The sequence below is a fragment of the Salvia splendens genome, chromosome 22 (genome assembly GCF_004379255.2).
Source record: "Salvia splendens isolate huo1 chromosome 22, SspV2, whole genome shotgun sequence".
Taxonomy (NCBI): Eukaryota; Viridiplantae; Streptophyta; class Magnoliopsida; order Lamiales; family Lamiaceae; genus Salvia; species Salvia splendens.
In genome coordinates this window covers 19,005,055-19,021,146 of record NC_056053.1, presented here as the reverse complement: position 1 = coordinate 19,021,146, position 16,092 = coordinate 19,005,055, and the positions used below count along the sequence as shown (strand labels likewise).

The 16,092-nt window shown below is 37.2% G+C and overlaps 1 protein-coding gene across 5 annotated transcripts; it reads left to right on the top strand.

Annotated features, from left to right (window-relative positions):
- The first annotated feature begins 225 nt into the window (after positions 1–225).
- On the top strand, positions 226–10,363 carry LOC121787499 (DNA mismatch repair protein MLH3-like). Of its 5 annotated transcripts, XM_042186234.1 has the most exons (25): positions 229–447; positions 556–705; positions 1,324–1,375; positions 1,627–1,674; positions 2,186–2,340; positions 2,434–2,491; positions 2,926–2,983; positions 3,110–3,202; positions 3,347–3,512; positions 3,597–3,612; positions 3,714–3,937; positions 4,358–4,427; positions 4,891–6,318; positions 6,412–6,541; positions 6,617–6,705; positions 7,317–7,390; positions 7,490–7,684; positions 8,147–8,191; positions 8,275–8,328; positions 8,416–8,522; positions 8,669–8,717; positions 9,488–9,547; positions 9,650–9,722; positions 9,812–9,897; positions 9,979–10,363. In XM_042186234.1, the coding sequence occupies exons 2-25, from the start codon at positions 580–582 to the stop codon at positions 10,138–10,140; spliced, it is 3,618 nt and encodes a 1,205-aa protein (XP_042042168.1). In that variant the 5' UTR covers positions 229–447; positions 556–579; the 3' UTR covers positions 10,141–10,363. The 5 variants fall into 5 exon arrangements, 2 of the variants coding, with proteins under 2 accessions (XP_042042168.1, XP_042042169.1); XR_006047502.1 differs by lacking the exon at positions 9,979–10,363 and having other exon boundaries at positions 226–447; positions 8,669–8,739; positions 9,812–9,879; XR_006047503.1 differs by lacking the exons at positions 8,669–8,717; positions 9,979–10,363 and having other exon boundaries at positions 226–447; positions 9,812–9,879.
- The last annotated feature ends 5,729 nt before the right edge of the window (positions 10,364–16,092 follow it).

Below are 16,092 nucleotides of genomic sequence, written 5' to 3'. Positions count from 1 at the left end.
GCATTTTTCCTATGCAGTGGAACCGAATCGAACCGAGGCCAATTCGGTTTCGATTTCGATTCTTCAATCTCAGTTACTTTTGATATCGATTAACCGGGTTGTAAACCGATGGAATTACCTGCCCTACTAAAATTGATAAAAAAAATAATGAAAATACAATGTGGTGGATATATTTGGAGGGAATGAAAATAACAAAAAGTGACAAAACAATTTTTAATTAAAAAGAAGCGGTGCTTGTTTTCTGCACTAGTTCATCATGCAGTGAACCGACGTTGTAACGAAGCTATCGCGAAATCTAATTCCACAATCCAAAACCCTAATCCCCATTTTAACATCTTCAACCTTCTTGCGACGCGATTCGTTGCGCCATTTTTCCAGGGACGTGAAAATTTGAAAATGGGGTCACTTGGAACATTTCACTGACCAACGGGAAGGTTCTGACTTAGGGTAATCGTGCGGAGAAAATTTACACTACGATACACTCGTAATTTTAATTTGAATGCGGCGTGCTGTGATTTCTGTTTTCTTGATGATCATCTGTTAATCCTAACGTAGGGTGGCGAAGTAATTGTTTTGGAGATGAGGAGCATCGAACGGTTGCCTGAGACTACTCACAGCTCGGTGCGGTCCGGGGTCGTGATATGTGATTTGACGAGGATTGTTGAGGAGTTAGTGTTTAACAGCCTTGATGCAGGTGCTACTGAGGTACTAATATTTGGTTAAGTTGCTTTATTGGTGTGGCTACCGACTGGCTTCTGGTAATTAGGGAGGGATAGTTGGTCTGGAGTGGAAGTGCAACATTGGATTTGGTATTGCACTTGGAATGAAATGAGAAGATCTTCTGTTTTTAGTGGGACTTTTGTTTTCTTTTTTTACATGAGAGTTATTTTCTCTTCTGTCTTTGCTTCATCTCATCCTCTTTCAAGAAGTGACTGTAATGGATAGGTTTGGCTGTTGGATGTGCAAAACAGGTTAAATGGCATTTGTTGCTAGAACAGTGGGTCATGGCCTTATAGTATCAACACATACAATAGATATGGTTAGGAGCAGTAGGCATTGCTTTAAGGTGTAACAGTGGATTGATAATGGGGATGGTTTAACTCTGAATCATAACTGAGATATAGAAAGAAACTTGTTTGTCATGTTTGTTGTTGTTGTTGTTGTGTCTTTTTGTGCTCACATGTTAGCAAAGGGAGGGGTTAATCGAAAATGGCATGGAATAAGTCTTCTGGTGGGCCCTATATTATTGTGATTAGTGACCATATTTTCGGTCCTCTTTTTTGATGGTTCACTCTTGAATATTAACTCTGGTTGCTTAACCAGGTTGCAGTGTCAGTAGGGGTTGGTAGCTCCTACCTCAAAGTGGTGGATAATGGTAAGTCCCGTTTATTTTTTGGTTCCATTTCCTCTGAGGGCTATGGATGAATAGCAAATGAGTGCAAACTAGCCATAGGCAGAACGAAAATGAAAGATGAAATAGTGATTTTTTTTTCATTTCCTTTTCTCTTACACCCAAATATAACTAATATAGTGATAGTACCTCTAAGAATAAGGTGGCTTAACATATTTTCTCTATCCTAGATTATTCTGCAATTCCTTCAGTATACAAATATTTATCTTTTGTAGGATCTGGAATTACGCGGGATGGACTACTGCTATTAGGAGAACGATATGGTAAAATGGATAACATATGTATTCACATACTATTTGTCTCTGCCTGCATCTGTGATTTTGCCCTAGTAAGTTTTTGTATGAAAACAAGGTTACATTTCAAAAACTAGTGGTTATTGTGAAAGCTTAAGCCAATTTGTTAATTTGAGTGACTTTATTTTTGCTAAATTTTCTGACATAATTATGTTAATTTTGTACTTCTATTTGGTATATGATTAATGTCTTATTATCTTGTTTTAAAATGAGTTAAGAAATAATGTTGATCTCAATATGGACAAGAGTAGTTAATTGGATTCTTAGGCAATTCTGTTGCATAGTTGCTGATGAAAATACTGATTTGGCCCTTGGTTCAATTCTGTTGCATAGTTGCTGATGAAAATAATGTCGAAGCTTGTTGCCCTTGCATAGGATGAGAAGTCAAGGGATTTTCGGATCATCTATGAAATCTTCACAAGGCTTCTTACTGTACCTGTGTCCCTTTATTTGACCATTTTTTATCATTGCTCTGCCACAGTAACATCCAAAGTTGATTACTTGGCTCTGGATGCCAGTACTACTGAAAACCTTGACTATCATGGAGAAGCTCTGTGCTCGATTTCTGATGTTTCTCTGTTGGAGATTGTGACAAAAGCAAGAGGGAAATCAACTGGATACAAAAAGATACTGAAGGTACTGACTACCAAGCTGTTTTAGGTACAATGCATGTTTGCTAACCCAAGTGCAACTGTTAGTGTTTGTCTATGACTTGCTATTCTGTTGCAGAAAAGGAAGTGTGTGTTCATTGGAATCAATAATGACAGAGAAGAAGTGGGAACTACAGGTATTCTTCTTATGGTTTATCACCATTAGCAGCTGAAATGTGTAACAAATTAAGTAGCAAATCTTTGATTGGTGAAAGATGAAAATTTAAAAACACACATCCTGGGAAGGAGGACTTTTTACGTTGTATTCTGAATTGATTCTATCTACCTCATCACGAATTTGGATAGACACGCTTATAGGGTTTAGATTAATGCTCTTGTTGCTTATTAAGAAAGCAATTATTCTACTTGTTTCCTCTGGACACATTTCTATAGGGTCTAGCCTTCTCAAAATTTAGTAACTAGGATTGGACACACTAATTTGTAGATTCTTCAAATTACAAATCCTGATTCTCTATGGTTAAGCCTGGATGTAGAAATAATTTTTGCTGTATTAGCCTTGTGCGATTCTTTCATTCGTTTAATCTACTATCTTGGCCTTTCTTTTTTGCAGTCATATCTCATGATATATTTTACAATCAGCCTGTTCGAAGAAAACACATGCAATCCAGGTTCATTTGGAAAGTGAAATAATTTTTGAAGATTTAAAGTTTTAGCCTTATAGCAAATTTAGGGTTAGCTGATGATGGTTTTACAGCAGTATGGTGTGATTATGATTTGTGTCTCTGAAACTGTAGCCCCAAGAAGGTGCTGGATTCGATCAAAATGAGTGTGCTTAGAACTGCCCTTGTTCATGTTAATGTGTTCTTCAGAGTTGTTGATGTGGAAAGGTATTGCCATTCACCTTTTATTTATAAAAGCCGTTTTGTTCCTTGACAAGATTGTGTGGTGGGGCTGCTTCAATGCTGGAGCTTCCTTCTTCACCTCCTATTTTAGAGTTCTCTAAGATCAATTGTTATATCTATTTGATGCAGCTTAGATGAGCTGCTTTGTGTTGGACCTTCAGCTTCCCCGTTACCAATACTTTCTACATATTTTGGCATTGAGAGTTCAGCTAGTTTCCACAAACTGGTTCTATCTGATAGAGAATTGAATCTTTCTGGGTATATTTCTGAGCCTCATGGAATCTTTTCTCCGAAGGTATGATTTGGTTCAATTAGTTCTTTACTATTTAATTAATAGAGAAAAAAACTTCTTTTGATTGATGGTTGATTGATATTGCAGGCAATCCAGTATGTCTGTATCCATGTCTACTATCCCCTTCTAGAGTTGTTGTTTGGTGGAAGTAGTATTCTGAAGACGTCAAATTTTAGTCTTGTATTTCTTAAATTTTCTTTACAGACATCAATTCAAGACTTGTTTACAAGGGACCCATTCATAAGCTAGTGAATCAGTTGGCTGCTAAATTTGATTTGTCCAGCCCCTGGCAGCTTACCACCAGTTCTCAAAGGATGAAGCAGAATAAGTACGACAAATGGCCAGCCTTTATTTTGAATCTACAATGCCCAACATCTTATTATGATATTATTGGTTCTGAGCGATTGAGGACCTCAGTTGAATTTAAGGTAGTCTTTGATCTGGTGTAGCATGATTAAGTTATGTTGGATGTGAAGTTTCTTGCATCTATTGTCTCTATAGAGTAAAACCGATTTGTTATTAACATGAGATGTGCTCATAGGGAGGCAAAACAGATTCTATGGCATTATTCATGTTAATATTAGATTGACCAAGTGCTTGTCAGAGCTGATAAGAACTTAATGTGTAATTCCTATGATTCTTTTTAAGTAATCTGGATACTTCAACTTGTTCCTGGTCTCAACTTCATCTCTAGAAATGATTGTTTCAGTTAATTCTATTGTGTTAACTGTTGTTTCACTAGATTAATGGAATTTAGCTGTTGTTTCACTAGATTACTAACGAAATGTATTTTAATTGTATGTCAACAATCTGATGATTTATTTTTTGTATTTGCTTCTCTGTAATAGGACTGGGCACCCGTCCTTACTTTCATAGAGGATGGTGTGATGCGTCTTTGGACCAAAAATACTTCTCATGGTAATTCACGAGACTTATGTTGAAAAATCGTGTGCTAAAATAAATTTTTGTTCTCCATGATAGAGAGATTCAAGAACTGAACTAATGTCCTAAGTCTTTGATATGAGTCTATGAAACATTGATGATGGGGAATTCTAAATTTGGTTTTTATCAATTATGTTCTACCTGTCAGAAAGTCTCTCAGTATTATATTTGAAAATAGCTGTTTTAGCCTTGTCTATCAAATTATCAGTGAAACATTTGAATGAGTGAGCAATACTGGTTATAGAAGCAATGGGTCACTTCTACACCTTGGCACCACCCCTTTCTGTCTTCCTTCTTTAGGGAGGAGTCTTCATTGTCATCGTTGTCTGCATTGGAAGAGCACTGTACTGATTTTGAGTCTTTAGGATGTCGATTTCAATTTTCTTAAAATCATGAAAATGATAGTTGATTTCTAAAATTTTCCTGTTTGAATATAAAGATATGTTAGGTAATCCTGAAAGTGGAAAAAGAAGGTGCCAGACACAGACCAGCGTAGTTCCTCTAGATGTTTGCTCCTCTGACTGGGATAAGCCATACGAAAACCACGATAACTCACTGGCTTTAGAAGAGACCACATATGAATCTGGAAAGTCTTGCAGAGAAGTTCTTGAGTTTGAAAATTTTGAGGCAGAGGCAGATTTACTACCTGAAAATGACTACATAAGCCAAGCATGTGATGGATCTATGGTCGGTGAGAAAGGATTTAGGGGAAAAGAGACATGTGATGGATCTATGGTTGGTGAGAAAGGATTTAGGGGAAAAGAGACTATAAACCAAATTTCTCCTTGGTGCGTTTCCTCACCATTACATGTGGCAAAAACATATGGTCGAAAGAAGGATGACCTATCTTCAGCTTTAGGGTACGCCTTACCTGCAACCAATGAGAATGTGGACAGCAGGTCAATAGCGGGTGGGGCTTCTATTGATTGTCATTATTTTGGTGATAATAGACATATTGATGAGGAATGTGGCATATCATTTCTTAGAAGTTGCTCCTTTGACAAAAGCTTGATGAAAGAGAGAAGATCACCTTCAAAGGATGCGAGATTTGAATTTGGACGAGATGGCAGAGCTAAAAGAAGGCGGATTGATTGTTGTGATATCGTGGAAGATGATATCAATTCAGTGATGTTAGGAGGTGATGTTGAGTGCAGTGCTCTCCAACCATTTCAGTTTTCTCCAGTGACCAGACATGATATCGATGGAATGTTGGAGTCTCCTGTAAGGGATTCAGTGAAGTCATCTTTCCTGGGGAATAATCTACCTGACTCTGAGCAATTTTGGGAATCCACTTCTAGTTTGCATTCATTCAGATCTGGATGGTCTCCTCGAACTAGAATGGAAACTGAGATCAAGTTTCTTGACTATAGGACTTATCCAATTGAGAAAATTTCAGTTGAAGGTCACCCTGGATTAGGCAAAGATATTTTACACAGATGTCCTATTCAAGGAGAAATTCTTGGAGATACAAAATATAATAGGCTGCAGCAGGATTGCTCCTTCACGAACCATTCCCCTGATGAGGAAATTGGTGAAACTCTGTTGGATTTTGAGAATTTGTTCTCTTTAAAGCCTTTCAAGAGATTAACAGATGCATACTGGTCACTGTCACCCGTTCACTGTGAAGAAAGTCCCAAGAATTTTACAGGGGCACCATCAGATGACACTTCTCCAGATGAGCGTGAACATGGAATGCACAATTGTAGGAATCAGGGGACACTGCTCAACAAAAAAATGTGCTTCTCTAAAAGCCATCCAGCTCCACCATATTACTCGACCAAGAGAGGATTTCTGGATTTGACTGACACCATGTCCTTGTCTGTAATAAAATCACCTGAGAGCATCTTTGGCGGATATTCCTCCATAGGTTTGCTCTAAAGACCAACTCTTATTTATTAACTCAATATCCTAATTTGAAGTATGTACCAGGATAAGTTAAAAAAAACACTAAATTGTGCAGCGGCTGGTGACTTTAGCAATGAACAACTTCGTGTAGAAGACATGGGCTTTAAATGTTCAGATAAACCTGATGGTCAATTCTACTTGTCGCCAAGGGGAAAGCAAGTCATGGATTGCACAGCTTCTAAAAGGTCTAAATGCTTTGGACTTTGTTCAAAACATTTTAATGGAAATTCAGCTCTCAATCTATTTTTTTCTGCTTGCAGATCAGTGCTTGAAATAAAACCTGAAAGCACAGCAGTTCAGAAAAAAGGAAAAAAAGAAGAGGAATTTACCAACATTGAGCCTGTTGAGTGTAAGTGTCTTCTCTTTACTAAGAACAATTAGGTGGAGATCATGTCCCCTTTCTGTAATCCTGCTTTCAATAATAATTTTAAAACTAGAGTAGCACCTACCTCTGTACTGCTCAGATAACAGGGTCTCCTGCAGGTTGTCTTGCAGGTAAAAGAACGTTTGAAAATTAGGAGTACTATTTTATCACTATAATACTTATATACTATATGTGTATAATATTATGTTAATTATCTAACATTAAATCAATAATTTTACTAGAGAAAAAAATCACATTTTTTATATGGTTCATTCATATTTAGAAGCACACCCATGGTACCTTTTAATGTGCATATCAACATATATTGATATGCTTACTGACTTAATTATTACTCCATGTTTCAGCTAGTTTGAACAACACAATGAATAATTTGACCTAGAAAAACTTTACAAATTGTTATATGATTAGTACATGTTTATAAGCATTTCACAACACCTTATTTTCTTTCCAGGTTTTTGAATTTGAATTGGTTTCCTACATAAATATGATACTTTTACTTTTCTTCTACTAACATATACTATTACATGGTTACGTGCATGATGTCCCGTAAAATACAATCAAATTCTATTTGTCAGGTCTGGGTTCGAAAGAAATTGAGGATTCTTTAGACTCCAGGTGGAAATGGAGAAATTGTAGTTTGGCCACTGCAGTTGAGTAACTTTATTATTTGTCAAATTATGAATAATGCGTTAAGTTTCAGGCTCTTCTATGTCTGATTTCCAGAAATGAGATTTAATTTTTCCTACAGGGTAATAGCAGCTCAGACATTAAAAGAAATCAGGACGGGATCCTTAACATCTCTGATTCCTTGCAACTTGATGGCGCCTCCTTGGTTCCTAAATCAGTTGAGAGGGCTTGCCTTGAGAATGCTAAAGTTCTCGATCAGGTGGATAAGAAATTCATTGCAATTGTGGCTGGAAAAACCCTTGCTATAATTGATCAGGTTGTTGCCTTCTTATCACCATCGTTGAAAATTTTACTCTTTGTAGATGTCTTTTTCTGCATGTGATTATTTAATTTTCATTTTCTTTTCAACTCAATTAATGTTTGGTTTCCTTCTTTTCAAAATTCCCCTCCCTGTTGCTTTTGCAATATTAGTTGAGTTTCAAATAATTTACATGTAAGCATTTAGTTTTTTTTTACATAATCATGATTGATTCGTAGGACTTGAGTCAAAGGCCAATCTATTCATTGGTTCTACATTGAAGGATGATTGGGGCAAGATTAGTATCTCAGAGGATTTGGTTATACATGGTCATCCTTAGTATATATTGCATTAAGAATTATATTAAGCATGAAAACTGAAAACTAGAAATACATGTTTTGTGCAAAACAGACATACATAAGGCCACCTGAACAATTTCAAAACTAAAATAGAACTGACAGAACATTTGCTGGTTGACAGCATGCTGCTGATGAAAGAATTAAACTGGAGGAACTACGAAGTAAGGTAACCTTTTTACTCACTTAAGGTGTTAAAAGATTCTTCTTGGGGAATATTAGCATGCCTGACTCATTCTTTGAAAACATCAGGTATTATCGGGAGAAATGAAAACTATCAAGTATCTGGATTCTGAGCATGAACTGGTATATACTTTTCATCACCGGATGCCATCATGATTTCTTCAGATTAATCTTAAAGTACTTATGGTATTGAATCTAATGTTTGTACAGGTCTTGCCTGAAATTGGTTATCAATTACTTCACAATTATGCAGAACAAATTCAAACTTGGGGTTGGATTTGCAATATACATTCTCAGGACTCAAATTCCTTTACAAAGTAATAACTAAAGCATCCATCAAACGCTTTATATGTTTTAACTGCACATACCTATATGCAGTGAGGCTTCTTCTGTAGTGTCCCCTTGTGGTGCCCTTAGCCTATGACAGACTATATTCACCATGTTATGGTCTTTTTTAATGCAGACATTTAGATTCTCTACACAGGCAGCCAACAGTAATCAAACTTCTTGCGGTAGAGCTCCATTTTTTTTTCGGTATCTCAAATTTGGCATTTTTTCTTGTCTGCACACTTGTCATCTTTTATAGTCAACTTCCAGTTATGTTTGTTTGCTGAATGTATTCGGGGTTTAGATGCTTGAGAACCTAAGAATTTTTTTTACAGGAACATTATGTATAATGTTGAAAATTTTTTTTAGACATGCAAACCTGATGAGAAAATAGTTGCATCTATTCCATGTAAAAATTGGCCTGCTATTTTTTATTGTGAAATTACTTAGGTCTCTTTGGTATAGCTGTTTTTACAATGTTCCAGAAAGTGGATTTTATTTTGATGGATATCATTGTAGCAATGTTTTGATTTTCTTGCTGATAAGGATATAATTATTAAACAAGTATTTGTAATGTTGATTGAGGAATTGTACATGGAGATGCTTAAGAATGAGATCTATTAAGCCCAATCTGGATTAACAAAGTTGGCTGAAGACTCAGATCCATATATTTGAATAATATCAATGCACTGGAATTTAAATCCTGAATTTCTCATTTTTTTACATTTTGATCCATAGTGGATTTAAATCCATTTGGATATGGTATCATTTGAAATTGTAAAATGCAGGAAAAATTAAGAACCTCTGTTACACTCCGCTGTGTTTCACTTTGAAACTCTCGATGAGAGCATGAGACACTGGGCTCAATCTTGTGTCATGCTCATGTTGCTTCTATCCCATTTTCTTCCAGAGTCAAGTTCCAACTATATTTGCTAAAAGCTTGAATTTGATTCAGGTACCTTGCATTTTGGGTGTGGTTTTAAATGATATTGATCTCCTAGAGTTCCTTCAACAGGTAACATTGTTTAATACCTTTGTCTCTTTTGCTGCTTTAACGCAATTTCACTTCCCTTCGTATCTCTAAAACTTAGTTTGACCTGAGTTTCTCATGCTGCAGCTTGCCGACACAGATGGGTCCTCAACCATACCACCATCCGTTCACCGTGTCCTAAACAGCAAAGCATGCAGGGGTAACGTCAAGCATCTAGAAGTCTATTTAGCCTTAACTTTCTCACCAAACATCTAGTTTCCGACTTCAATAAGTCGTACCTTTATGCAGGGGCGATTATGTTTGGAGATACATTGCTGCCTTCAGAATGTTCCCTCATTGTCGACGAGCTGAAACAGACTTCACTTTGTTTCCAGGTAAAGCTGATACTAAAACTGAAACTCGGGTTTGTCACCTCGTTTAGATTTTGTTACATATTTGATCCCGCTGCTTTCCAGTGTGCTCATGGCCGACCAACAACCGTCCCTCTTGTCAATCTCGAAATCTTGCATAACAAAGTTGCGAGGCTTGGTTTAGACGCGTCCTGCTGGCATGGCTTACGGCAACATAAACTAAGTTTAAAGCGTACGTCTCAGCGGCTAAGATCTGCTGTATCCTAAACCGCCCGCTTATGTGTTGATAAAATGAGGTTTACAAAATTTGTTGAAGAACCATCCGCAATATCCATGTTGTAATTGATTGTATATTAGACAAATTCAAAACGGTGAAAAGAGAGAGGTGTTTCCAATTTGTGTGTATACTTGGTCACATTGTAAAGGATAATTGGTACTCTTATGTTCCTTTAGAACAAAAAATATCTCTTTTACCAAAAAGCCAGACTTATATCCGACGTTATCAACCAACACTTGGTTATTCATTACATATTAATTGTATTAAATAATCATTGTTGCTTATTAGTATTAATAATAATTACAACTCAATAATGCTTCATTTTTAAGGCTTAATTAAGGGTTTAATTTTCTTTAATTATTTCCTCTGTTTAATTCATAAAAAATTGGAAAAACAGAGAGATTGTAATGAGTGATCGATATAAGAGTGAGATGGTAAAATAAGCGTCTGCTCCCTCTTCTCTGTTGTTCTCTCCATTTCCTCTTTTCTTTCTCTTTTCTAATATCTCTATTAGAAATCTTAATTGAATTGTGTGGTTTCAAAGTGTTGAATAACTTGTGTAGTAACACTAACAGCAAAGGAGTGGAGAATCTGAAGGGATAAAAACGTTTATGGAGTGAGGCCTTAGTCTTATTGGGCTCACAATATTTTAGTATTTGTTAAAATGCTATCCAAAGAACATTGGGCTCAAATGAAATTAGCTTTCGGCCCAAAAGGAAATAGGGTGAATGTAGTACTAGTTTGACTAATTTGTTTTTATTAGGGTGTAAGAAGTTGTTGTGGATGAAGCATAAATTAATTCTCTTGCTTTAGATTCTAATGGTTTTTTATTTTATGGTGATATATTGAAACCACGAGTTAATGTATTTATATTGGAAGTAAATTTCAATTCAAAATTTATGCAGGCATGATGTCGACTACTATTGTCACAAGCTTGTTATTATATTATTTCATGTAACAAAAATGAAAACATATGATTATGTTCACTTACGGATTTTCACCAAATGTATAAAAAGAGTTGTTTTACAAAAAATGGAGGTGATAGTCATATTTTTATATATTATTAAAGAAAAATGAGTTAATATAATGTATGGTTCATTCAAAAAATAGTAAAATTAAATGAACCATTTAATATGAGGCATTTCATAATAGAAAAATAGAACATGCAAGAGAATATTTTTTAAATCAACATAAATTTTGACTATATAAAATATAGCAGAGCCCCTATATATTCACAAAATTTTTTGCAGCGGCCCCTGGATGGTCTCTAGTAGCCTTTGGTACTACTAATGCAATAGGTGGAATATATTACGTTGCTTACCAAGGAGCTAATAGCATGCTTCCTATCTTGGTTTGGGCACTCCCTTTTGCAATTTTATCAAGCAGTTGTGAATCTCAATGTTTTATGTATATCATGGTCGATTTGGTATATTCGGAATAAAATGATTTTCTAAGAATTTGAACCAAATTGGGACTCCAAGAAGATACTGTTAATTATGCACCTTCACTCATCGATTAGAAGTTGATGCCCCAGATTTGCTCTCTCAATAAGATCTGATGGTGTTTAAAGATTGTAATGGAAACTAAAAAAATTGACATATGCTTCTTGGTGAAGTTCGAAGATGTGTTTTTCTTCTTCTTTATCTTTCTTTACTGTATTCTTGGATGCTTTGCTCCTTGAGTGCTTTTGATGTTGTTTAAGTGGTTTCTTAGGCCTTCTTTTTTATAGGTTTTGTGCGACTTTTAGTTGGTTGTTAGTAGGAGCGTAGAAATAGGAGCCAGCGGATATCCGAACCTGAAAAGCTCAATATTTTACTACACAATCCCGACCGGTATGGTTATACGGGTATCCCGAACCCACAGTTGCGAGTACCCAAATCCGCTGGCACCATTTGAGTTAATATGTGTGCCACTATGTGTACATATAGTATATGTATATGTGTGGAGTACTGTTTTTCATTGTTACAAATACAATTGTATATAAATACTACTCCCTCAGTCCACTATTAGAAGTCCCGATTTACATCATCTATGTGGGTGTACATAAAGTACACGTGTGTGCTTCTGTGTTGTATATAGAATGAGGAAAAAAATAGAAATAAAGTTTGTCGAGCACTAAATATTTCAAACTAATTAACTAAAATAAAAAATTTGTAAACCCTAATCCTAAATAAAGTGGGTATTATCGGGATTATTGAGTATACCCACACGGGTATCGGGTATACATACCCGTGTATACCCGTACCCGCAAAACTTTAAAACCTACTACCCGATCCCACCCCATTTCCCGCTATCGTCGGATAGTGGGTATCCGATACCCGACAGATATCGGATCGAGATAGGAATTACCCGTTAGCCGCTACCCATTTCGCCACCCCTAATTGTTAGCTTAGTCTTTTTGCTGATTGGTTTGTTATATACTTATATTTGTTGGCTTTTTAAACCTCGATTTATACTTTGGATCTTTGCTGGTCATTTTTTTGGTTTTAAGCTTTTCTAAATACATAACAATACTATAAGAAAATTTTTCTAACATTTTCCCACCAATTTCTTCCTTTTAATAATTTCAAAATCTATCTTCTACATACTCAAAAGCGTAATTTGACGGGATAGATTATTTCTTCTTTTAATGATTTCATAATCTTTCTACTACATACTCAAAAGCGTCCTTTTGACGGGATAAATTATTTCTTCTTTTTATTTTCAAATTCATCTACTACATGCTCAAAAGCGTATTGTCACGCCCGCATTTTCTAAGGATAGAAAACATGGTTGATCGCGATTAGGGGAGGGTTAAAGAAGCGGGGAAGAAAGGGGAAAACAACACAACTCGACCATAGCTCGAAACAAATGGGAATAACCCGAATAAAATCAGAGTATCATTTCAACAATCAGCAACTCGAAACAAATGTTATCTCAACATTACTCGGCGAAAGAAACAATATTTAGCGGAAGCATTTTGAGAGTAGAATACTATTATGTATGAAGACATAATATATTCAGAAAGTTTTATTTACTATCTTCTTCACTTTCATGCTCAACACCCACCGCGCTCGTCACCGCTCAACCTGCACATAGGGAAAACATACGCAGGGCTGAGTACTTGATGCACTCAGTGGACAAATGACAAAACAATTTTATAAAAACAGTTACATCATGCCACCATTGAGTGACCTCAGGGTTTTAATTTGAAAAGGCCTGAGACACTAAAAATATCTCAAACACAAACTTTCAACTCATCCTCAAATCCTTTTTCCTCATCATTTCAAAACACAACCATTTCTCCTCGACTTATTTAAGAAACTGTCATATATGTTCTTTAGGGTGCGTGTAAGGGGGGCACTTTCCACGAGCACGAAAACCGGCCAACCCGTTCGATGACTCACGGTCTTCATCGTGTGCGCTAGTCCAAGTAGGGACGCACCCTTGCTAGGACCCGAATTCGATTAACCTCATAGTAGAGACTCACTCCCCACTAAGCAATCATCAATTTCATCAACATCAATCTCATCAACATCAACATCCTGTGAACGAGAATGTGGCCGCAAACTCGATCACTAGACCGGCCGACCCAAAAGACGGCTCACGATCCCCGTTGGTGTACACTAGCCTGAGTAGGGACTCGCTCCCTATCAGACCCGAATTCGATTTCAATAGGTCTAGTAGGGACAACTCCCTTGCTAAACAAACATATAGACATTTCTCAAAACAAAAACATGGCATGATATTCCCTTTGCAAACTTTATTTTCCTAAAAAACGTATTTGAAACACAAATCACTTTTCTGTCAAGGTTGAGCATCAATTCACATCACATCAACAAAGCCAATCAATTTATAATATCTCGCCTCATCATTGGAGTAAAATATAATAAATCAATCACACATAACACGATGCTCAAACCGATATATTAAAACGAAAGCTCTTGAAAACACTTTAGTTCGAAAGCCCACCTCGTTCGTTCAAAGTCTTTACTTGTGCTCCATTCTATTCTCGAAAAACGTGCGTCAAGTCATCCATCCATCTCGTGAACGGTGAACTCTTAGAATGGGATTTGAATTCCCCTTCTTATTCTCGATCTCTCCCTCCGTCTCTCATCTCTGTCAAACGCAAATTCTCTCTTAACTCTCTAAATCTTCCTTCTCCAATCTTTCACAAAATCAGAGGCTCACTCATATCTCCAATCCCTCGGCATAACTCGGCACCGCCGCCACTGTTCTTCGCTGATTTGCCGACGTGAGCTGCTGTCCGCCGCTGCACGGTGCTGTTCGCACCCAACGCCGGCACCGTTGCTGCTTTCCTCCCACCGTTGTTGCTGTTCGCGAGCTTCTGTCACGATGCTGTTCGCACCCAACGCCGGCACCGTTGCTGCTTTCCTCCTGCCGTCGCGGGCTGCGCAGTCCGCTCGCCGCTGCTGTCACGGTGCAGCGCTGCAGTTCGCACCCGATGCCTGCACCGTCATTCAGCCGAGCAGCCGTGCCTGCTACTGCTGAGTTCAGCCCGGTGCTGTCCGCCCGCTGCCATCGTCGCACAGCCACCGCTTTGAGCAGCCGCTTCTGTTCACACACCGGATGCCAGCGCCGCTACTCCCTCAACCGACATCTCCCTTTATCTTCACTTGTTGTCGCCGGAAAAACACAGCACCACTGCCGCCAATGTCGTGACGCAGCAGGAGCTGCTACAGTCACAGAGTAGTTGAAGCCTCCGGCCTCCTCCGTCTCCCTCGCGCGGTTTCAAGCTGTCGTCTCCAGCCACCGCCGCCTCTCTACTTTTCGTTACTGCTCTCTCTCAAATTCGTCGACATCTCCGACCCAAAATTTGAAAAAGAACTCGCTTCGTCAGACTGCCCTTGACCTGCCCCGCTGTCGTTTCGAGGCCATTTTCATCGCCGTGGTCGCCGCCGCTAACACGGAGTCAGCGCCGTGCTGCTTTCGCCTTTCGTCTCTCCATTCTCCGTCGCCCAGTGATAACCGATTTGGGGAGATTGATTTCATGAATTGGTGTGAAGGTTACGATCGCTCTCTATCTCTCGGTTTCTCATTGTGGTAACTTGCAGATATGGGAAGACTTGTAGACTGTAGTGATAGTATATAAATTCAGGTCATGGCAAAAAATTACTCAACTGAAAGAGAGGGGCTGATTTTGTGATTTTGTAGAACTGTCATTGAGTGAGAGAAATCTCAAGTTAAATTCTTGCATATTCCAAATGAAATGAAAATTAATAAATTATTTGGGCTCAAAAGAAATAAATAAAATGTATTTTGGGCTCATAACAATTGAGTTTCAAATTGGGCTAGGAAAGAATAATTGTTGGCTCAAAAGTAAAATTCTTCTCTCGACAAAAGAAACAAGGTCGAAAATATTTTCAAGTGCACAAACGACGGTCCTTTCAAGAACACAATACAAATGGTAGAAAAGTCGGGGTGTTACACGTATATTTGATAGGATCAGTAAGTACTAAAGCACCTTTCAATTAGAAATGATTCCTTCCTTCTTGACATATTAACCCTTAACACAACCGAAATTAAGTTTAATTTACCAAATAATATAGAAAAGAATAGTTATCCGAACATTGATATATCGCCATCAGGTTGAAATAAATACTTATCCTTTTATATAGTAGAATACATACAATAGTCAAAAGTATGATTTCTATACAAGACTACTATTCTCTCCATCCCTAATAGCTAACATAGTTATAGAATGACACAAAATTTTAAGAGATAGTGGTTTTATGTATTAGGTAGAGAGATAAAATAGTATATTTATATTAATATAAGATTTTTTTTTCCAAAAATAAAAATATGATACTTTATTTTTTATGGGACAAACTAAAAAGAAAAACATGTCATTTATTATGAGACGGATAGAGTACATTACAGTAACAATTTTGGCAAACTAAATAAGGATAATTGGTAACTTGATATTTAGTGTATGATTCTAA

What these genes read in the sequence shown, in the direction of transcription:
- LOC121787499 (XM_042186234.1), top strand. Translation starts at nt 580, where the DNA reads ATGAGGAGCATCGAACGGTTGCCTGAGACTACTCACAGCTCGGTGCGG. An exon ending in AGAAGAAGTGGGAACTACAG is followed by an intron (nt 2,492 to 2,925) that starts GTATTCTTCTTA and finishes TCTTTTTTGCAG; the next exon opens with TCATATCTCATGATATATTT. An exon ending in AAACAGCAAAGCATGCAGGG is followed by an intron (nt 9,723 to 9,811) that starts GTAACGTCAAGC and finishes ACCTTTATGCAG; the next exon opens with GGGCGATTATGTTTGGAGAT.